This window comes from Helianthus annuus, chromosome 4 (assembly GCF_002127325.2).
Source record: "Helianthus annuus cultivar XRQ/B chromosome 4, HanXRQr2.0-SUNRISE, whole genome shotgun sequence".
NCBI classification, from domain to species: domain Eukaryota; kingdom Viridiplantae; phylum Streptophyta; class Magnoliopsida; order Asterales; family Asteraceae; genus Helianthus; species Helianthus annuus.
Window position 1 is genome coordinate 168,109,712 of NC_035436.2, and position 24,744 is coordinate 168,134,455.

The 24,744-nt window shown below is 35.5% G+C and overlaps 1 protein-coding gene and 1 long non-coding RNA gene across 2 annotated transcripts; one reads left to right on the forward strand and one right to left on the reverse strand.

The window, feature by feature from the left end:
* The first annotated feature begins 7,140 nt into the window (after positions 1-7,140).
* Positions 7,141-8,488, forward strand: LOC110935052. Its single transcript, XM_022177658.2, has 2 exons — positions 7,141-8,140; positions 8,377-8,488. The coding sequence occupies exons 1-2, from the start codon at positions 7,141-7,143 to the stop codon at positions 8,412-8,414; spliced, it is 1,038 nt and encodes a 345-aa protein (XP_022033350.2). The 3' UTR covers positions 8,415-8,488.
* Positions 8,489-16,492: 8,004 nt separating this feature from the next.
* On the reverse strand, positions 16,493-17,739 carry LOC110935051. The gene is made up of 2 exons (XR_002588829.2): positions 17,315-17,739; positions 16,493-16,887 (listed from the first exon to the last, which is right to left on the reverse strand). It is a non-coding gene; the product is annotated as an uncharacterized LOC110935051 (long non-coding RNA).
* Positions 17,740-24,744: the final 7,005 nt, after the last annotated feature.

Genomic DNA, 24,744 nt, shown 5'->3' on the forward strand with positions numbered 1-24,744 from the left:
TTCACAAAACAAGTTATCAATTTTTTCTTTCTTCTTCCTCTTTTCAGACTCCTTTGTAGCAGAGGTTTTAACCACTGCTGGGATGTCCTTAAGAGGAATGACTTTAGCTTTTGGAGCTTTAACACCATCAGTTGATGTAAAGTCCATTGGCTTGAAATTTTCAAGAATATCACACTCATCAGACCATTTTGGTTTAAATTGATGATTTTCAATCTCGTCAAAAGCAGAGGGACCCGTTGGTCTGTCAAGTGTGATTTTGTTACCAAGTTTGTCAGTGATTTTCACTTCTTGGCCATTCTTGTTTGTGGGGATGAACTCAGTAGTTACATCAGTGGTTGAAACAGATTTTTCAAAAGCAGTGTTTTCATCATCATGTTTCTATAACCAACCCCAAATTTCACATTGCTTTTTATCTGTTTCTCAAGCATAACCTCATACCCTTTGCATGATTCCACCCATCTCTCACATGTGATCTGGGTGGACTCTAACTCCTTTTTTCAACCTTGGTATTTTTCTATCAAGGTTTGGAGTTGGGTTTTGGTTATGCTTTGCTCTTCTTTCATGCTGCAAATCTCTTTCTCTTTTTTAGCCAATTTGTTTTTAAGTTCTTTTAGAGACCTTTCAAATATGACTTCATCAGATAAGATTTTATCACGAAGGTTTTCATTCACCTCTTTGATGTTAGAAAAAGCAATAATGCAATTGTCAGAACACAGTTTTTCAAGAACTTGAGGTGATACCTTTGCAGCAGCCATCATTGCACAATCACATTTAGGATTTTCCTCATCTTCAGCTCTCTCTTCTAACTCACCTGTCTTTTCTTCTTCGGACCATGGATCTGTCAGTGGTTCAATCAGGGTGCCTGAACTTTCTTCCAACAGTACTTCATTTGCCACAGCAGTAACCACTTCTTCAATCACCTCATCCACTGTTTCAGAGGCCAGCTGTTCCTCTTCAGATTCAACCCCCTCCTGTATTGACTCTAATGCCATCAAACAAAATTCATCATGAGAAGAAACATTAGAAGCATAGAGTGTAAAATTTTCATCACTGAGGTCTTCAGGCATACTGCTCCAGTTAACAAATTCTTGAGTAAAGAAACTTTGTTGATCTGGTTGTTTTGCTACTGGAGCAGTGGTTTGTGGTGCAGGTTGCACTTGTGCCTGGGGAGCAGGGGTTTGAACATATTGGATCTGTGGAGCAGCTGTTTGGACATAATGCACTGGCACAGGAGCAACAGCATAGTGAGCAGTGTTCACATGTGCTGCTGGGGCATATTGGGCATAGTGCACAGTGTTTTGATTTTGAGGTCTAGGATTTGAACTAGGGTGAGTGATTATGGGACCAGTTGTTTGACTCCTACACTCTCTAGCAAAATGTCCTAACCTGTTACACTTATAACACTTGATTTTCGATTTATCCAACCCAACCCTTAGATTCCCATGTAACCCTGGGAATTTTCGCCCTGTTCTTTTATAAAACTTGCTAGTTCTAACACTTAGCAAGGCCAGTTGGTGCAGGATGTCCATTTCCTCTAGATCAGTGGGGTCGAAATGCTGTAGATCATTGAGTTCAAAGCTTAAATTGTCTGACATCTGGTTTTCATTTGCAGTGAATGCATAACCTGTAGAGTGAGGATCAGGGTTGTTAAAATTTGCACCAGCAGTTATGTCAATAAAGTGATCATAACTCTGATCCTTACCACTACCACCAGATTCTTCTTAACCCAGAAGAGCAGTGTTACCGAATGAATAATCATCAACGGTTTTCCCTGACTCTTGTAACTTCCTTTTCTGGTTCAACTCCCTTTCGTAGGTCAGGAGTCGACCATGGAGTTGGGTCAAGGTCAGATCATTGAACTTAGGTGAATTTCGGGTGACAAAAGCTATTGTGTCCCATTTTTCTGGCAATGACCTGAGGAACCTGCTGTTTTGAGTTGAGTTTGTAAAAGTAGTTTTAACAAGCCTCAGTTCACTGATGAGACAACTGAAATGCTCAAATTGTTGCGTCAGTGATTCACCTTTAACATGACAAAATGTTTCATACTGTTGGTTCAGGATTTCCCTATTGTTTTCTATAACTTCTTCAGTACCTCCAAACTGTTCCTTAAGCGCGTCCCACAACTCTTTGGCATTGTCACAATGTAACAATCCAGCATATATTTCGTCGGGCAGCGCTGATGCTATGATACTAAACGCTTTAGCATCTAGTTCAAATTTTTGATAATCCGTTTCAGTATAATTTTCAACTTGTTTTTTAGCATCTTCAGCGCTTGGCACGGTAGGAACATGAGGACCAAAGATGACAGACTTCCAACAACTTGTGCTTTGTTGAGCGAGGATGTGACCCATCCTCCTCTGCCAGATGTTGTACTCATTTCTTTTTAGCATAGGTGGTTTAAAAAGAGAACCAATGTTGTTTTTATCGTCCTGAGATTGTGACGTCATTCTTGTTGTTTTACAGGTACTGAGAAATCAACTTTAATGGTGATTAATCCTTACTCTGTTTTTCAACGACGAACAAACGATCAATATCAACTGTTTTAAGCTGAACTATTTACGTCAAAATGATTGTTAAATCAAATTTGACTGTCCAAGCTCTGATACCAATTGTTGGATCTAAGTTTGTTTTTGATTGTATTTTATGTTTGAAAATAAGATGAAGATGGATGAGTGTGCAGCGGAAATTATAATGAAAACAAACTTTGCATACAATCAAACGAGAGTAATACTTTCATCAAACATCTTTACACAAAGAACCGAAAGATTGAATTTATTTCAACTACGATTACAATGATTGATGTAAGAATGCAAACTCCCCCTCAGCCAGAGCTCAGTAGTTTGTTCGTGCAAAGAAGACGAATGATGCAAAGAGCTAATAGAACAGTACCAAGTACTGAACTATTTATAGGCACTTGCAAACTACTGAGCATCTTTGCTGACGTCACCATGAAAGTGACATCTAACCTCCTAACAAACTCTAACCTCTGATCTATACAGACTCTGCTTGTGTTAACGACTGCTAATACATTCTATTACAAAACAGACTTTAGAATAGCTGCTGCAACCTTCTACTGCTGTGAAACCAGCAGCACTTGTCCGGATCAGCAGTGCTTGACTCAAGGCAGTAGATTGAGTCAGCGGGACTTTAGTCTTCCATCAGATCTTTAGTTGAGCAGCAGTTATGGGTCAGCAGTTTAGCAAGATCAGCAGATAGGAGGTCATCAGCAGTTGTAATCACTTTCAAGGGGAGAGATTTGTATATCAGCATCTGCTTATTCAGAATCCACTGCTCTGATCCAGTTTTGGCTTTAATTATCTGTTCCTCTGATAGGGTTCAATCCCAACACACTTTGACGTCCGTCACCCCCAACTTAACACTTAGTGTGTTCTTTCACCACGTCATTAACTGATCACTAACTTTTGATCTTGGTACTATACTTTTGTGGGTGTCATAGGAATCTTAGGAAGGTTTTAGGGATCTTAGGACACCCCAAAAATATAGTAACAAGATAAAAAGTTAGTGATTACTTAACGATGTGGTGACAGAACACACTAAGTGTTAAGTTGGGGGTGACGGGCGTCAAAGTGATAATCAGGGGCGTACCTACATGTATTTTAAGGTGGGCGGGCGCACCCCTTGAAAAAATAAAATTTAGTGCTAAATTCCCGGTAAAATCCCGACCGCACCCCTTGAAAATTTTCATTCGCACCCCTTGAAAATTTTCATTCGCACCCCTTGGAATTTTCGACCGTCCCCCTAGGAAAAAATCTTATGAATTTGTAAAAAATTTACGTAAACACTGATTGTTTTTAAAAATACAACCTAATTAACTTTCCACTTAACTCATTAACTTTCACTTAACCCAATTAACTTTCTCTTAACCTTTAACCCAATAAACACACCATAACTCAAGCCCAACCCAATCTAATAACACTAATTTGAACTAAAATATAATAACCCAACCCACCGCAATTTCGGCCACCAAACTCACGAAAACAACATCTCATCACTATTTTCGGGTATGGTTCGATTATTTTTTTGTTTTCTTGTTTTATTTGGACTTTTAGGAGAAATACAATTGTTAAAAAAGTTTGAAATTTTAGTTGTTTTGTTGTTTTTTGAAACTTTAGTTGGTTGATTTTGTTGTTTTAGTTAAAGTTTAGTGTGTTTAAATGGTTAGTTAGAAGGAATCAACAATTAAAACTAGGGCTTGATTTTAAAGTTGAAAATTATGAAGTTTGGTGATGATTGTTTAAGTGTTTAGTGTTGAAATTAGTTGTATATGTTATATAGAGAAAGACTTGCTTAGAAAAGTAGCTCTAGATGTTTTGATAGATTTCAAAAAATGAAAACCCATAGAGCGACATTTTAGATATGTTTGTAACGATGTTTGACATGTTTTTGATAATTATATAAATTCTAGCTTGAGACCCGACCCGATATGGACTGAATTTTTTATATACCTAGGGGTCTAAAATCCTTAAAAATATTCCGCACCCCCATGAAAAAATTCTTGGGTCCACCACTGATGATAATTAAAGATAACAGTAGCCAATAGCCAATAGTTGAGGATAATATCACTTTAGACAATTTAGCCCAAACACCGTTTAGTCCACACACTTTTAACAATTAAATTAAAAACTTAAGTTAATATAAAAATGAGAGCATCGAGAATTTTTTAACTGGCACCCCCACCCACAGTTCGAATTTTCAAACCAAAAACTTAATGAGATTACGCCAAGACGCCTATTGTCGTTGGCTTTTTAAAGAAGAGTTAATTACTGTTTTTGTCCTTGTGGTTTGTCAAATATCACTATTTCAGTCTATTAGTTTAAAAGTTGCGATTTCAGTCCCTGTGGTTTCACTTTCGTAACCATTTCAGTCCATCTCGTAACCATTTTAGTCCCTGTACTAACAGAATAAATGGATTAAAATGGTTACGAAAGTGAAACCACAGGGACTGAAATGGTTATGAAAGTGAAACCACAGGGACTGAAATCGCAAATTTTAAACTAATGGACTGAAATAGTGATTTTTGACAAACCACAGGGACGAAAACAGTAATTAACTCTTTAAAGAATGTTTCATCAAGTAATTCATAAGTATATTAGAACATTTGAAGTTGAAACAATATGGATTTGTGGTTTACCAGCCAGCGAAGAAGATGAACGATAGTAAACAGAGACCACAAACATTTAATTCTAAACAAGCTCCACTATCGTAAGTCCCGAATCCAATGCTAAACAAAGACCACATGCATTTAATTTTGCTTTTAATAAGAACAAGGATACGAGTCAATTGATGTAAAACTTACCTTGAAACGTTGCTCCAAACGACGAAAACGGTGCTTCAATTCGGTTGTTTAAACTTCCAATTAACATAAATCAAGTCGTTTGTAGCACCGTTTCGATGTAAGTTTTACATCAATCGACTTGTGTCCTCGTTCTGATTAGAAGCCCTAAAACATCACTTTGAAATTCAGAAAAAGAATCTTAACAAAGTTAAATTTTTTTTTAACGGAGGTCGAGTGAAAAAAAAATAAGGTGAGGCTGCTAGTAGCAATACTTGAAGGTTGGATTATTATTATTGGCGAACCACCTAAAGGTGTGATTATTAAAATCCAATTTTCCTTTAAAATTAAAGCCAATTATAATTTAAACCCATTAAAATCCAATTTTCCTTTAAAATTAAAGCCAGTTATAATTTCAATCCATTTAAAATTGGCCCAATAGAGACCGTTTTTCTACTCGCCCCGGGTCCAAAATTTTCCGAGGATTCTCGGGAACAACCCTATAATCAATTGTAGAAATTTTTTGTCATGTTTGGTTGAGTCGAGCTATAACACCAAATCCGCAAGGGGGACGGAGCACTCCTCAAAACTATCACTTGATCACTTAGCACCAACCAATCAAAGCCATTCAACCTTATCTCTTTGAATCACGGGTTCAATTGATAAATGGGTTGGGCGGTGTTTCACGTCATCAGAATGTCATTACGAATTTACAGTTGTTCTCAACAATAAATTGTCACAGAAATTAATTGAACTCCTAAGCATTACTTTAAATGTTAAAACGGATAAGTGTGACTTTAATTCGTCTTAATCAGACAATTAGTTTAAAGCGTGAATCCAAACACTCTTAATAGAATTCTGGAAGAATAAAATTATATTTTATAAGAAAAGTGATGTTTTCCCGTTGAAAATTGTTAAAAATGAATAATTAAGCGATCCAAGTTGCATTAGGTGAGAAGTGGAAATATGATAATTAGGTGTCAATTTAAGGCAAATAGCTTTTTAAGCAAGCCACGCAACACAAAACTTAAGGGGGAAGGTTTGCCATGGTTTTACTTAACTTTATGTTGTAGCAACTACATGCTACAGTTAAAATTCCTAAAAACTAGATCCTTTGTGATCAAGCTCAAGCTTAAGCATGATAAGTTTTTTTTAGAGCAAGCGCGAGTAGAACCAAAACTAGTGAAGTGTCTAGGAAAAAAAAGTTTGGACTATTTGATCGTAAATATTTTGTTTTAATTCGCAATGCGAGTGTATCGCGGCATGCATGGTTATGTTGGACGAGTGTGTTAGGTTATTTATTTGCTCCATTCATTGCGTCTTGTGTTTCAAACCTCGATGATGTGCCCCCTTCGAATGTTAATGATATTATAGTATCAATTGTTGGTCCAAACCCGAGTATGTTAGAATTCTTAGCCGATAGATATACAAAGAATAGGATTATTATTTATTTGTATTATTATGTATATCTAGTCCTAAAATATAGATAGGGCTCATTGTATTTCTCCCTATTTAAAGGGTATCTCTGATGAATAGAAATCACGAACAATTTCATACCATAAACACTTTTATGGTATCAGAGCTACGGTTCTGATTTTCTTCTCAAACCCTAAAACCCTAGCCGGCGTTTTTTTTCCGATCCCTTCTTTTTTTTCCGATCGCTGCCATCACTAAACCTGATCAATCCGAGCCATCCCAGAAACCCGCAGTCACCCTCCATCCGGCGTATTCTGTGACAAATATCCAGACTAAAGTGCGTACTCTTGATGGCACCAAGGTTACGTATTCTGCCTGGATTAAACTGTTCAAGCTGCATGCGGTGGCTTACAAAGTCCTCAACCACATCGATGACACCAAAATCGCCTGCTGAAACTGATGAAGACTACGCCTCTTGGAAAGAAATTGATGCGCTGGTTCTCCAGTGGATCTACAGCACAATCTCAGATGACCTGCTAGGTCGTATTCTGGAATCTGACTCTACTGCTCGTGCGGCTTGGCTCAAGATCGAGAAGATATTCCTCAGTAATAAGAAGGCACGGGCGGCTGCCCTTGAATCAAAATTCTGCAATCTCACTCTTGCAGCCTGCTCCTCTCTTGATGATTATTGTCAACGTCTCAAGGAACTAGCGAATCAATTAGGGGACGTTGACCACACTGTAACTGAGTCACGACTCGTCTTACAATTAGTGCGTGGTTTACCAGCTGAGTATGACACTATTGCCTCTCTCATCAATCAGCAAGATGCCGATTGGGATCTGGCACGTAGTATGTTACATGACGAAGTGATTCGTCTTGAAGCTCGTCAAAACACATCCTCTTCGGTACTAGTGGCTCCTGCTGCCCCGACACAACAAACGACTCCTAACCCTAACCAAACCCCGGATCAAACTTCTTCTAGGGGTCGCGGACGTGGTCGAGGTCAAGGCTATCGTGGCTCACGCGGTGGTCGAGGTCGCGGGGGTGGGCGCAACCAACAGCAAGCGAATTGGGCCTTCCAAAACTCGGGCCAAAACCCGGGTTATCCCCAGTGGGCCTGGTGGAATACTCCACCTTGTCCCTATCCTACTCAGCCCTCATGGAGGCCCAACAACAACAATCAGTCGCAGCCCAATGCAGCCCAATTCGCACCTTCTGCAACCCAGTTTCAGCAGCCCAATGACCAAGCCCAGCAGGCACATTACGCTGGTTACCCCCCTACGCCCCAGCACATGCAACCGCAGCCCAACGGATATGACGCTCTAAACCCGTCTGATATTCAAGCAGCTTTTGCAACAATGCAATTACAGCAACCTGAACCGTTCTGGAACATGGATACGGGAGCAGAATCTCATGTCTCCCCTAACCAAGGTATGATTCGACATCCATCTTCATTACCTGTTTACAGTAAACTTTTGGTTGGCAATGGTGAATGTTTACCAATAAAAGGATCAGGAACCGGCTACCACACCGTTAATGACCGTACCTATATTCTACCTAACATACTTTATAGCCCAAAAGTCATTAAAAACCTTATTTCTGTTAGAAGATTTACTCGCGATAATAACCTGTCTATCGAATTTGACCCGTTTGGTTTTTCTTTGAAGGACCTCAAAACTGGACAAATTCTTTCGCGCCACAATAGCACCGGGGACCTTTATCCGCTCACCGCTCCGCAACTTCCGCCTCAAGCATGCTCTATCACATCCACTACACTACCCTGGCATGATCGTTTTGGCCATCCCGGGGCTCAAGTTTTAGACATTCTTAGTCGTAATTTTAATTTTCCTTGTAATCAAAACAAGTCTAGTTTTTGTCATTCATGTCAGTTATCGAATAGTAAACGTATGCCTTTTTATGCCTCTAATTCATTCACGTTTTCACCATTTGATATTATCCATTGTGACTTGTGGACTTCTCCTGTACCATGTAAAACAGGATATAAATATTATATGGTCCTAATTGATAATTTTTCACACTTTGTTTGGGTTTATCCCCTTAAATTCAAATCTGAAACTTTTCCTACTTTTGTGAAATTTCATCGACTAATCGCTACACAGTTTAACAGAAATATTAAAAACTTCCAATGCGATTTGGGAGGTGAGTTTGATAACCTTGCATTCAAAAATTTCGCCAATCAAAATGGCTTGGTATTCAGGTTTGCATGTCCTCAAACCTCTTCCCAAAACGGCCGAGCCGAACGGATGATTCGTCGCCTTAACGACATCATTCGATCACTGCTAATACATGCCACTCTCCCACCAATATTCTGGGTAGAGGCTCTTCATACAGCAGTGTATCTTCATAACATTTTACCTACAAAACGGCTGAATTATTTCATGCCTACGTTTGCCCTATACCTGCGACACCCTACTTACGATCACTTACGAGTGTTCGGGTGTGCTTGCTATCCTAATACATCAGCCACCCAACCCCATAAACTTCACACTCGTTCTATACGATGCATTTTTCTTGGATACCCTCCTGATTTTCGTGGCTACCGGTGCTTTGATCCCACTACCGGTAAAGTCCACATCTCCCGACACGTCACTTTTGACGAACGAACCTTCCCCTACACAATACCTTCTCCTGTTAGTCGGTACCAATTCCTTGATGATCCTATTCCCGATGCTTTTACCTTTCAGCATTCACCTTCACCTGACCCTCCACAACCCAAAACACTACCTCCACATCCTAGCATAATCCCGTACCCTTTGACCTATAGTCGTCGAACCCGCCCAACTCATTTACCCCCATCAGCAGCCCAAACTACTACCCATCAGCCTAACCGTATTAACTCAACCCAACCTTTTAATAACCAGCCTAACCCCTCACCCTCATCCTCTCAACCCAACCCGCCACAACCCGCACAACCTGACCCAACTCCACCTAATACTCACCCCATGACCACTAGATCTAAATCTGGCTCCACTAAACCACACACCCAACACACCCTATTCTCTTCACCCATCTCCCCGATCCCTAATTCCTATGCCAAAGCCTTTACTGATCCAAATTGGTTACATGCAATGCAAACCGAATTTACTGCTTTACAGGATAATGATACATGGGAGTTGGTTCCCCGGCCGGTTGACAGGCCGGTTATTAGATGCATGTGGTTGTTTTGCCACAAGTTTAAGTCGGATGGGTCATTGGAAAGGTATAAAGCCCGTCTCGTTGTTAATGGGAAGAGTCAAACAGTGGGGGTCGATTGTGAGGACACGTTCAGTCCTGTTGTTAAGCCAGCTACTATCCGAACCGTGCTTTCTTTGGCTGTTTCACGGTCTTGGCCTATACATCAGCTCGACGTAAAAAATGCTTTCCTACATGGTACATTGAATGAAGTTGTTTTTATGCATCAGCCCCCTGGTTTCGTAGATAAACGAAACCCACATCTGGTTTGTCGCCTAAAGAAATCATTATATGGCCTCAAACAAGCGCCCCGTGCATGGTACACCCATTTTGCAAACTATATTCTTTCACATGGATTCCGGAGTAGTGCCTGCGACCACTCTCTATTTATTTACAGAAAAGGAAATGAGACTGCCTATTTATTGTTGTACGTTGATGACATTGTTCTTACGGCGTCTTCCACTACACTATTGCATGAGATTATTCGTACTCTCTCACGGGAATTTGCTATGACCGATTTGGGTGTTTTACATCATTTTTTGGGTATCAAGGTCACTCGTCAGTCACATGGCTTATTTTTGTCTCAGGAACAGTATACTAAGGATATTATTGCACGTGCCTCCATGTCGAATTGCAAACCGTGTACCACCCCAGTGGATCTCTCAGCTAAACTTAGTGCCGATGATGGGGCTCCCTTTCATGATCCTACTTTGTATCGTAGCTTGGCCGGGGCATTGCAGTATCTCACTTTCACCCGACCAGATATTTCGTATGCCGTACAACAAATCTGCTTATTCATGCATGATCCACGTGATACACACTTTAATTTCATGAAGCGGATTATCAGGTATTTACAAGGTACATTGGAGTATGGCATGCGCATTATTCAGTCTGGTACCACTTCACTGGTTGCTTATTCTGATGCTGACTGGGGTGGGTGCCCGGATTCTCGGCGATCTACCAGTGGCTATTGTGTGTTTCTTGGCGATAATTTGATATCGTGGTCCTCTAAACGTCAGCCAACCGTGTCTCGCTCTAGTGCCGAAGCAGAGTATCGTGGTGTTGCTAATACTGTGGCAGAGGCTACTTGGCTTCGAAACTTATTACTCGAGTTGCATAAGCCGTTACGACGGGCATCTATTGTATATTGTGACAATGTCTCTGCTGTCTATCTTTCGGACAATCCAGTTCAGCATCAACGTACCAAGCATGTTGAAATTGATATTCATTTTGTTCGGGAGAAAGTTCGCATCGGCCATGTTCGTGTTCTACATGTCCCTTCGTCATTGCAATATGCGGACATTTTTACCAAAGGGATTTCAAGACAATTGTTCCAGTCCTTTCGCTCCAGTTTGAACGTCTGTCCTCCGCCCGTTCAAACTGCGGGGGTGTCTTAGCCGATAGATATACAAAGAATAGGATTATTATTTATTTGTATTATTATGTATATCTAGTCCTAAAATATAGATAGGGCTCATTGTATTTCTCCCTATTTAAAGGGTATCTCTGATGAATAGAAATCACGAACAATTTCATACCATAAACACTTTTAAGAATGTCTAATGGTTGCCTTTAGTGGCGAATCCATAATTTTATTCTAATGGGTTTCTTTTGGTAAATTCTCTTTAATTCTCACTAATTTTTTCTAAATTCTATAAGGTTCTTACTTTTTTTTTCATTTTTTATCCAACCATCCAACTTCCAGCATTGACAGTTATAGCTCTTAAGTTTCTAAAAAACTTTGTAAAATTTTCATTTTTTATCCAACCATCCAACTTCCAGCATTAACAGTTATAGTTCTTAACTTTCTAAAAAACTTTGTAAAATGTTATGTTGACCGTCTTGAGTTTCTAAACTTTCAAGTTTTACTTTTTTTATGTATATGTCGGTATAAATTCAGGTTGGTTGAGTCAAGTCAGATATAATACGTTTTCTTTCTTATTTTTATGTACATTTTCAGTTGGGACATTACATGTTTACGTAAATTTTCATATCGTTTTGGTTGTATTACCACTTCATATTTTTTGTTTTTTCTTCCGTTTACTAACTGTTCTGTATTTAGGTGTCCTCTTTTGGTTACTATGCTGACTTTTGGTGTAATCAAAGTACAGGCGTACATATTATCTAACCAAGAAACATTCATTTTAGCGCACCACAACGTGTACGGATAAAATGCTAGTTTAACACAACTTTAAGAGTTTACGTGATACAACTTTAAAACATATGATACAACTTTTTAAAACATCTTGTTGACTTTTAAATCAACTATCCTCATGATTTGTAAGCGGTCATAATTTTTTCATACGTTAATATTAAAAAAATTACACAATAAAAACGAGTATTTTATTCTCTTTAATTTGAGTATGATATTTTGCTGTAGCTTTTTTTAATTTAAAAAAATTACATGTTACGTGATTTCTAATGTCTGTGTTTCCCACCATGTCACTCGGACACCCCTTTATATATATATATATATATATATAGGGGAAGGATGTATAGAAAACTTATTTGTGCTAAGAAAACCTAGGAAACCCAATCTATAACCATTGATCAAGATCATCCAATGGCTCATAAATTTTGAAGCCTTTTTTAGTTAAATTTAATAGAATGATGAGGTCAACAAAAGTACTTGAAGGGTATTTAGGTAAAATCAACCATAATTGTAGTACATTATATATATTATAATATTATGTGATTTGACATGCATTAAAGGAGGTGCACAAATATCTATAAGAACTAATCAAATACCCCAACCTCATTTCAAACATTTCAAAAGACTCAACCCAGATTCATCTCTTTCTCTCTCAAACAATCGATCTTCCCAAAACCCACCGGAGAAGAAAAGGGGCACCGGAGAAGATGATCTGACCGGAGAAGAAAAGGGGCACCGGAAAAAGGTGCTACAGTGAATCGCAAAAGAAAATAAAAACAAGGTGCGACGGTGAATCGAAATCACTAGATATGAGATCAACATTTCAGTTGTTATCATCCGGTAAAAGTTGCCGGAAATGGAAGAAAGAAAGAACCAAGTGCAGAAGCAAGTAAGTTTGGTTCGATTTTTTATCAGTAGGTGTTTTGTTTTGATCGGTGATGATTTTTGCTTTTTTCCGATCGGTAGGTGTTTTGATCAGATAAATGTTGGGTTTTCTGTTTTTTTCCGATCGGTAGGTGTTTTGGTCCGACCGGTGTGTGATTTGATCGGTGGTGATTTTTGTTTTGAATGAGACTAGAAAGTGTTAATGTTGGTTTTTATGTTTTTTTTTTCCAATCGGTAGGTTTTTTTGGTCCGATCGATGGTGATTTTTGTTTTGAATGCGACTAGGAAGTGTTAGTTATTTTGAGTAGAAACAGTCTCGGGTTATTTATTATTATTATTTTTTTTTTGGATTGCCAACTTGCCAACTGCACGTTAAAACTATTGGTTTGTAACATGTGTTAAACTCGTCTTGTTTTCTGTCAAAAACATATGTTAAACATGTCTTATATTTTTGTCAAAAACATATTAGGTAACATGTGTTAGACCTGCCTTGTTTTCTGTCAAAAACAAATTAGGTAAACCTCTGATATTAGGGTACAAGTCTAAGGGCTCAAAAGCATATAAATATATTAGCGTAACATGTGTTAAACCTGTCTGATATTAGGGTACAAGTCAGCGGACTCAAAAGCATATAAACATATTAGCGTAACATATGTTAAACCTTCTTATTAGGGAACCATGTGTTAAACCTCCCTGATTAGGTAAACATATTAGTGTAACATGTGTTAAACCTGTCTCATTTTTATCAAATGATGTAAACGTTGTTAAACCTGTCTTATTACCATGTGTTAAACCTCTCCTATTAGGTAAACATGTTAGTGTAACATGTGTTACACCTGTCTTATTTTTATCAAATTATGTAACATGTGTTAAACCTGTATTATTTTTATTAGATTAGTTAACATGTGTTAAGCTCTCATATTTTTTCCAAGTTATCTAACAAGTGTTAAACTTGTCATATTTTTATAAAAATAGGTAACATATGTTAATCCTGACTTTATTTTATCAAAAACATATTAGGTAACCTGTTTTATTTTAATGAAATTAAGTAACATGTTTTAAACCTGTTTTATTTGCAGCAACAAAGAGAGTAACAAGATCGCAAACTGGTAAGATACCGAGAAAGCGAAAGCAAGTAGACGAAGAAATGGACGATGAATGGGATGAAGAAAGAGAAGAAGCTGAAGGGGAGGTCGTGCGTTGGAAAGTTGCGGATGAAGTATGCCACTCATATTCTGTTGTCGCCCTCTAACACTTTGAACGGCACTCATATTCTGTTGTCGCCCTTTAACAAATGGGAGCAGGAAAATGAAGGAGGTGAGAAAGTTGCGGACGAAGTATGCCACTCATAATATTCTGTTGTCGCCCTCTAACACTTTGAAAGGCAAGATAGAAGCTGCCTCATTGTGGGAGGGCGCTGAGTGTGGTAGTGTTGTCTTTTCTACAGTTTTTGTGGGAACATCTATGGTGGTTTTTGTAGTTATCTTGGGTACCACAACTTTTGTTTATAACAAGTCAACTGGCTAGTGATATATGCATGGTGGTTTTTGTAACTATCGTAGTCACCACGAATTTTATTTATTTTAAATTATGGCCATAACCCAAAATACAATATGACCATTCTGGTCTTCTCTGTAATATGTTGGTGTCTGGATGTTAAATAGTTATGGTGGGAAATGTATTTGGTTACCAGTTATCAGTTAACATGTGTTATTAGTTAAGATGTTTTATTCATTACCAATTGTAAGAAAAGTAGTAGACGAGCATTGGGTGGTCAACATATTGTTTCAATTGTAACCTTTGATACTAATTAACAAGTGTAACATGTGTTACACAGGATGAAGTAGAAAACAAGGTACATACCTTTAATGTTACTTGGAAACAATAAGCAATTGTAACATGTGTTACACATCTTACGTAAGTAAATGCAGTACATGGTGGAACATGTAAGTAACATGTGTTACATACGATGTAGTGAATAAAAACAAGGCACATGTATAGTAAATAACATACATATACATGTAACATGAGTAACTTGTGTTACATACGATGTAGTGAATAACATACGTATACATGTAACATGAGTATATGCACCACAAAGGCATACGCATGTTACATTTGTGTATGAAACACACTTGGTATATATAAAACACTTAGTATATGTAACATGTATACATCCAAACATGCTAGTACATGTGATTTGTAACACACGTTACAAAAGTATATGCAACACATGGGAATCATTGTCATCTAATATAATCGAAGTAATCACATAAAAGAAGTGTGTAACATAAGTAATGAATGATGGTTTGATTGGTTACCGAATTGGTTACAGAGGTGCACCCTTTTAAAAAACAAAAATAGGTCGTTAAACATAAAAAGTGGTAAAGGTAACATATAAAAGTGGTACCATATACAAGAATATACACATCTAGTAAAAGAAGTTAAGGGAAACCATGCCATTGTCAAATTAAAACCAAAATACATGTTGAAACACGAGCGGGATATTGTTTATGTTTCACATGAAACGTAGATACGTTAAACTAAGTAACGAAGAACATACTGAGCTTCACCAATCATGTTGTACCTGGGAAAAAAGAGGGTAGGCGATTAGCACAAAATCATGTTACATGTCGGGGGTAACACATGTAACAAGTGTCAGAACTCAATAAAATGCATAGTCTTATTCGAACCCTTTACATTATCCAGATACATGTCACAATGCCTGTTGTTATTTGAAAAAGATAGACAATCTTAAGATGTGTAACACATGTTACAACTACCTATTCTTTTCAAGTAACAATGAAAAAAGATATCTTTACTATTACTTCAAAACAATAAGCAATTGTAACATGTGTTACACATATTAGGAAAGATTGTAATATAAGAGCTACATGTGTAACACATGTTACAACTGCCTATTGTTTTGAAGTAATAATGAAGGAATCTTTTTTCACAACATTATACAGGTACATGTAAGAATGCCTATTGCTACTTCAAAACAATAGATAATTCTAACATCTGTAACACATCTTAGAAGGCCCACATGTAAAGGTGTCAGAAATGTAATATGTGTACATGTGTAAAGTTTTGCTATGTAATATATGTACATGTGTAAAGTTTTGCTATAACACATATAACACATGTTACAAACATGTGTTACATATGTGCATCCCCCTTTGTGTCCAAAAAAGGGGTTGGGGGTAACTATAAGTAACATGTGTAACGTTGTTACTACATATAAGTAACTTTTTTTATTTGTAAAATAAACGAGATATTCCAAATAAATTATGAAGTTTCTAAAGGTAATGAAAATGTGTTATCCAAGTGAAGTCCATCTAAAAAACATTTTTGCATTTAAAATCACTATTACGTTAAGTATATATGTGTAACTCCCTGTAACAACATATATTACCTCAAAGTGTAACACATGTTACAAGATATAGCACAAACAGTTTAGAATGCAACTGGCATAAATGTAACAGACGTATCTAATTATGAGAACAAAAAATGTAATAACATACGTATACATGTAACATGAGTATATTTGTATGAAAAACACTTGGTATATGTAACGTGTATACATCCAAACATGCTAGTACATGTGATTTGTAACACAAGTTACAAAAGTATATGCAACACATGGGAATCATTGTCAAATAATATAAACCAAGTAACCGCATAACAACAGTGTTTAACACAAGTAATACATGATGGTTTCATTGGTTACCGAATTGGTTACGGGGGTGCACCCTCAAAAAAATAGGTCCGTAAACATGTTAGAATGTGTTACACATGTTAGAATTGTCCATTGTTTTGAAGTAACAATAGGCATTCTAATATGTATCTACATAATGTTGTGAAAAAAGATTCCTTCATTGTTACTTCAAAACAATTTGCTTTGCTCCTTGATAACCATCTTCATCTTGAACACAAAACATCCATTCACCTATAACACAAAAAAACAGTTAGTACTCAGATCAAAAGCCCCAAACAAGCAACCAAACTAACAAAAACAGTTACTGTTCAGATCAAAAGTCTCAAACAAGCAACCAAACCAAACACAATTTTTTTTTATAAAATAAACGAGATCATCAACGATTAGATTATGGACTTTTTAAAGGTAACTAATATATAAAAACAACAACAACAATCATTATCTCAATTCTAAATTTTTGTAATACATTTAAAACAAAAAAAAAATATCCAACAAACTATCAAATCTATTTTACTAATACACACACAAAATCATTCAACTTTTACCAAATAAATAACATTAAGACATGGAACCAGTCCATGTCATACTTGTGAGTATGTTCTTTGTGTTCTAACAAGTTTTCTCTTAACCAAAACCCATGAACCAAATGATTTCTGACCTGCTTCTCTCTCACACAATTGTGTGTGTGTTCTTGGTGTTCTAACAACTTTCTCTCTCTAAAACCCATGAACCAAATGATTTCTGACCTGCTTCTCACTCGCACACTTGTGTGTGTTTTTGGTCTTGGTGTTCCCATAATTTTCCCTCTCTAGAAACTCATGCAACCAAACGATTTCAGCCTGCTTCGATCTTCAGATCTGGTGGCTTCGATCTTCAGATCTGGTGGCTTCAAAAGAAAGGGATGAGTACATGAACACATGGTGTCTTCGATCTTCGATCTTCAAATCTGGTGGCTTTGATCTTCGATATTCAGATCTCATAGCTTTGATGGTGGCTTTGATGAAAAGGTGATATTTCTCTCTCTAATATCTAATGAATTATTTTGAAAATGGTTAGATGAAAAGTGATATATGAGAGAGAGAGAGAGAGATGTGACATAAAGAAAATGATGGGATGGGGAAGGGTGAGGTGATGGTTTAAACAAAATGACTAAATTGCCCTTTGATCATGTGTTTTTAACAGATGATGTGGATCAATCTTGTCCACACAATCCAGGTTTTCCAAGTTTTCTAGATTAAATGGGTTTTCCATAGATACTTACAGTATATATATATATATATATATATATATATATAGGGGAGGGTTATCTTGAGAACGCTAAATATTGCGAGAACCGTGAGAACGAATGAAAAAACCAATCAAAACCAATTTTTTTATACAAACCTCATTGTAATTAAGATACAACATCAAAACAAGAATTTATAACATCAAATAATTCATTTCTCATTTCAAAATCATTCTTTTTAGATTTTTTACACATGTGTAAATATAGCAGATTTACACATGTGTAAATGGCAAACTTACACATGTGTAAATTTTCTTTATTTATGAATTCACGTAAATTTAAACGTGTAAATTGAATTTCTAACATTGTATTCGAATAATGAATAATAATGTAAGTGTAGAAAAAATTTTTGAATTTGAATTGTTTTTGACCAAGTTCTCATGGTTTTTTCATTTGTTCTCACGGTTCTCACAATATTTAGCGTTCTCATTTAAACCCTCCCCTATATATATATATATATATATATATATATATATATATATATATATATATATATATATATATATTGGGTAGGGTTCTAGGGTGAACAACCTCCCAAGAGTGAACTGCATGAACAGATATGGACCATTGATTTCCTTTTTAGTTGTTAAGGGTAGGATTGTAATTATATAAAAAATTAGATTTAAATCATTATTTTAATAATTGAATTAAGTTACATTTTTCCTAATTTAAATTCATTATCCACATTATGTTTATTTATTAATAAGATAATTATGAAAACAGACAACAAATCACCAGATTTCAATTTTAATTTTTATTTCAGATTTCATCACCAGAATTCAAATTTTGATTTTTAAGATCCACGTAACCTTCATATTTCAACGGTATACACATGTGTACTTGGATATAAATAGAACAGTACACATGTGTACTCAGCATCGTACATATGTGTACAGTAATTCACAGGTGTACATCAACATTCAATACAAAAAAAATTCGGAGATATCACACAAACAAACGATATACACATGTGTACATCGCATTAAAAAGAGGGCAAAATCAGAATACACATGTGCACATCGCATTTAAACAAATAATTATTTTAATAATTGAATTAAGTTACATCTTTCCTAATCCTTGATTTGATTTGTGAGAGATTTATGCAATCAATTTAAGAGGATAATTGATTGCTTGATTTGTGAGAGATTTATGCAATCAATTTAAGATTGAAATTACATATATAGCCTTTTTGTATTTAATTAAATGGAAACAATTAACCAAATAATTACCATCATGCCACTCACTTTAATCTCAAGATCATGAAAATCAAGGGCCCAGATCAGTTCACGCAGTTCACTCTTGGGATTTTGTTCACGTTTGAACCTAATCCTGTATATATATATATATATATATATATATATATATATATATATATATGAGTTGGTTAACGTACAATGTTCCTTAACGTACAATGTGTACGCTGAGAAATCACGCACGTTATAAAACTCAAAAACCCTAATCACGCATGTTGAAAACCATAATCACGCATGTTGAACCTATAATCACGCATGTTGGTCATGTTCCTGCATCCTCTGTCACGTTCCTGCATCCTCTGTTCTACGGTCTGATTTCGAGTCGTCATTTTGATGAAAATTTTCAAAATAAAAGATGAATTTAAACACAATTCGATGAAATTGACCGAACAATGGCCAATATGAACTGAAACGAAAAGAAAATTGAAACGAATTGGACGAAATTGATCAATCCCAGGCTAATTGAAACGAACCCTAATCACGCATGTTATACAATTAATCACGCATGTTATATTTTTCCAGCGTATGTAGCGTACGTTAACCCAAATTGTACAATACACTTTCTCTCTCGCTCTCGCTCTCTCTCTCTCTCTCTCTCTCTCTCTATATATATATATATATATATATATATATATATATAGGGTTTAGTTCATTTCAGAACTCTAAATAACTACAGAACTTTCAGAACTCCTAATAAACAATCATTTTATATATAAGTTTTTGTATTTAGGATCTTTTTATCAACTATTATATGTATTTCTTTGATTACATACATGTTAAAAGTAGTTTACATATGTTTAATTGCCAAAATTATATATATGTGTCATAACTAATTACATATATGTAAAAAAACTAGTTTACATATGTGTAATTATAAAATTACATATAAAAATGATAAAATTGCTCTTAACATGTATGTAATCGTAAAAATAAACATAATAAATGATAAAATTATCCCAGACATAAAAATATATAAATAAAAAGATTGTTTATTAGGAGTTCTGGGAGTTTTGTAAATATTTATGGTTCTGAAATGATCTTGGCCTTATGTATATATAGGTTGGTTAACGTACAATGTTCCTTAACGTATGATGTGTATGCTGGGAAATTACGCACGTTATAAAACTCAAAAACTCTAATCACGCATGTTGAAAACCATAATCACGCATGTACAAAATCAAAAATCAGGCATGGGTAAAAACTCTAATCATGCATGTTATACAAGTAATCATGCACGTTATATTTCCCAGCGTATGCAGCATACGTTAACCCACATTATACAATACACTTTCTCTCTCTCTTTAAATATATATATATATATATATATATATATTTATATAGGGGAAGGTTCTATGCAGAACACTAAATATTGCGAGAACACGCAGAACAAAATGAATTGCCAATTTTTTCAATCCTAAAAACCTAAAAAGTAAAGGAAAATGTTACATATGGAAGATTTATTCTTTCTCACACTAGAATTTAAAACAAAATACGAAAAATTTTCATTTTTTATATAACCTACACATATGTGCGTTCTGTGTAGGTTAAATTACCTACATCTATGTAGGCTAAGTATAGGTAAAAATATAAGGTTTTCCATGCATATATAATATACATACGAATGTAGAAAACCTAAAATCTAAAAAATATGAACTTTAAATCATAAAATCTAGTGAATTATAGTTGTTCTTTTTGTTCTCGCAATAATTAGTGTTCTGTAATGATCCTCATCCTATTTATATATATAGGAGAATGCTATGTAAAAAACCCCATTTACTTAGAAAACTTAGGAAACCTTACTTGTGGCCTATATTAATCCACGTTGTCATAGTCCATTGTTAATCCTTTTTGCTCTCAAGGTTATATCAGTAATTTCCCAACCCAAGTTATTTTCCCAATTTGATCTGACATGATCATTTAATGCCAATCAACTCATGTGTTCAAATCAGCCACCCCATATTTCTTTTACCCTATTTCATTTCATTTTAATTTATATCTTCTTTTAACAGAAAGAGAAAGTGCATATTTCATCTTCTCCTCCAAATTATCATTTCTCCATTAATGGCCATGGAGACAAATCCACCAACCTCCGAGTTAATGTCACCGGTCCATAGTTTCCCCAACAGGTTCATTGACAACGATGAAGAACGAAGTGAAGAACGAAAATCAGATCGATCAATCCATGATAAAGAACGTGGTTTTGTGATGAAGATGTTAATATATGAAGTCTGATCCACGTGGAAACCCCTTCCAGATCTTGTTCCATTCCTTTTAGATCTCCTTTGTCCACATGTTTCATAATGTTGTTACAGATTTGGATATTCGTGAGTTTTTTCCACTTTTTTTGTTTATATAAAATATGATTTGTATATGTTGTTTCAGATCTTGATATTTGTGAGTTTTTTACACTCTTTTAGTTTTATGCAACATATGTTTTCATATATGTTTGATTCTGGGTATTTCGTATGGATTTTTCTGATTTTGTGGAGTTTATGTTAGTTGATAACTTGAGCATGTAGGTATGAACTTTTGAAAGATGATTATAATTTACGGTTCTACTATTTTACACTTAAATATTGAACCAATAAAATATTGAATTTAAAATTGATATAGGTATGGACTTTATAAGATGATATTCAACATCTGGCTCCATTTTTTACACTTAAAATATCAAAAATTATTCATAAAACCTGGTTGTTAATAGGTTTTTGTGTAATGGCTGTTTTAGAGATGAAGCATGATTTTTTTTGTTAAAATGGTTCTTAAAAGGGGTAAATGTTTATGTAATTTACAGGTTTTTATTTTTGTGTTACAGCACAATACAAATAACACGTGTTATAGCAAACGTTGGTTTCGTCAAACGTGGATCAGATGCTCAAGGATCATGACCATGTTTATGTTACAGCACAACACAACTAACACGTGTTATAGTTTGAACTTCTCGGACATGCATGTGTTACATGTGACATGAAACCCATGTACAACATAACACGTGTTACGTGAGACATGAAAACACATTTTTATAACTTCCATGGCATACGCACACCCACATGTTTACAAACTGTTTCAAGACCGACCCAAACAATAAAGCAAGGGTAGCCGCTGAAAAGCTAAGGCAGCAAAGGTAGCCGCTGAAAAGCTAAGGCAGACTGTCAAAGGAAGCTCCACCATTTTTCTTAGTGCTATGTATTTTCGTTTACTAGTAATATATATTTTGAGACTCTTATTGTTTTGTCTAGTACATGATGTTAAAACGGTATGGACTTAACACATTATGGAAGCCTTAACACACGTTATAAAAGAGACTTAACATACGTTATATCAGGTATACTATGTTGTTATTAAGTTACTATTGGAGTTTATGCATCCATTCTAGAAGTTTTAACACATATTACTATTGGAGTTTACTATTGGACTTAACACATTCTGGAAGTCTTAACACACTATTGGAGTTTATGCATCCATTCTGGAAGTCTTAAAACATGTTATAATAGAGGCTTAACACACGTTATATCAGGTTTACTCTGTTGTTATTAAGTTACTATTGGAGTTTATGCATCTATTATGGAAGTCTTAACGCATGTTATAATAGATGCTTAACACATGTTATATATTTCAGTCGCTTAATACATGTTACAGTATGTATATACACATCATGGTGTTTTGGAAACCACTAGCTTATACATGACACCATGTTAGGTTAAACCAAGATTATAACAGAGGCTTAACACATTTTATCCCAGGTATACATGACACCATGTTAGGTTAAACCAAGATTATAACAGAGGCTTAACACATTGTAAACCACTTGCTTATACATGAATACATGTCAGGTTACAAAAAGATTATAACAGTGGCTTAACACATGTTATACATTCCAAAATGTGCAAAACAAATGACCCGTTTCATATTATACCGGTACATGTGTTACCATAAATGGCTCGTTTCATATTACACGTTACATACTAACTTGTACATTTATTACTTGTACAAGTTTTACGCTCAGTATCCACATTATCGGATATTTTAAACATCAACAAAAATAAAATAGATATTACTTGTTTTTTTAATTAACAAAAGGTTAATACATGTTATATATCATTTTAACAGGGGCTTAACACATGTTATACATGAACACATGTCAGGTTTACATCATGGTGTTCTGTTACAGCATGAACCACTAACACATGTTATAAATGAACGAAGACTTCTTTCCCAAAGGATGTGACTTATTCAATGTCCCCGCATTAACGTCGCCTACATACATCCAGCTTGTCAATTGAATATCTTTTATGGATATGTTTCTGTAAATCAACACACGTTATATATCATTCTAACAGGTGCTTAACACATGTTACAGGTCTGTCTCTGTAAATCAAGCAACCCAACAAAAAAAATATTGTTAAGATCAAAAGCCCCAAACAAGCAACCAAACCAACAAAAAAAACCCGTTCAAAATCTCATCCTAAAGTTTTGGATTTATTTAAAATACATTAACATTAACCATTACTAGAACACACATTAACTTCTCCTACATCCATCCAGCTTCTCAATTGAATATCTTTATGAGTTTGTTTCTGTAAATCAACACACGTTATATAACATTATAACAGGGGGGCTTAACACGTGTTATGGGCCTGAGTCTGTGAATCAAGTAACCAAACAAAAAAAACACTTACTGTTCAGATCAAAAACCCAAACAAGCAACTCAAACCAACAAAAAAACAGCTACTGTTAAGATCAAAAGCCCTTAACAAGCAACTAAACCAACAAAAAAACCCGTTCAAAATCTCATCCTAAAGTTTTTGATTTATTTAAAATACATTAACATTAACCATGGATACCCCATTAACCAATACTAAAACACTTTCAGCACACAAAAACATATTAACAACCATTTCAACAAAAAATCAAGTGTGAAATGATATTTCAAGAACACTTACCAGATCTATACCCGTCCGATGAACACGAAGAAGATCTTCAAACCTTCTTCTCACACACACACTCGTGCGTGTGTCTTTGTGATAAAGATTGTTGTTTCTCTATCTAAAACATCAACTTTCTCTCTCTAAAAACATTCATCTTGTCATCGCTCTTCTCACACACACACTCGTGCGTGTGTCTTTGTGATTTTTTCAGACCACATGACGCTGAAATTATCTTCAAATGAAGATCACCATTGAAGGATCACCATTGAAGACCATGAAGCTTTCTTCTTTTCAATGATGAAGAAAGAGGAGAGAGATAATAGTTAATTGAAAGATTTGACTAGAAGAAAGAGGAGAGAGATTATGACACAAGTGGGTTTTGTCATTTTCAATGCCAAAAGGTGGGTTTTGTTCTACCGAAAATGCCCTCCCAGACTTTCAAATGTGCATTATACTATTTCTTTTAATTATAATTGTTACTAAAATGATGAGAGCCATTGATCAAGTTGGATGAAAGAGAATCAATGGATGAGGTTGGGTTTCCAAGGTTTTTTAAAAAAGATGGGGTTTCTTATAGAGCCCAGCCCTATATATATATATATATATATATATATATATATAT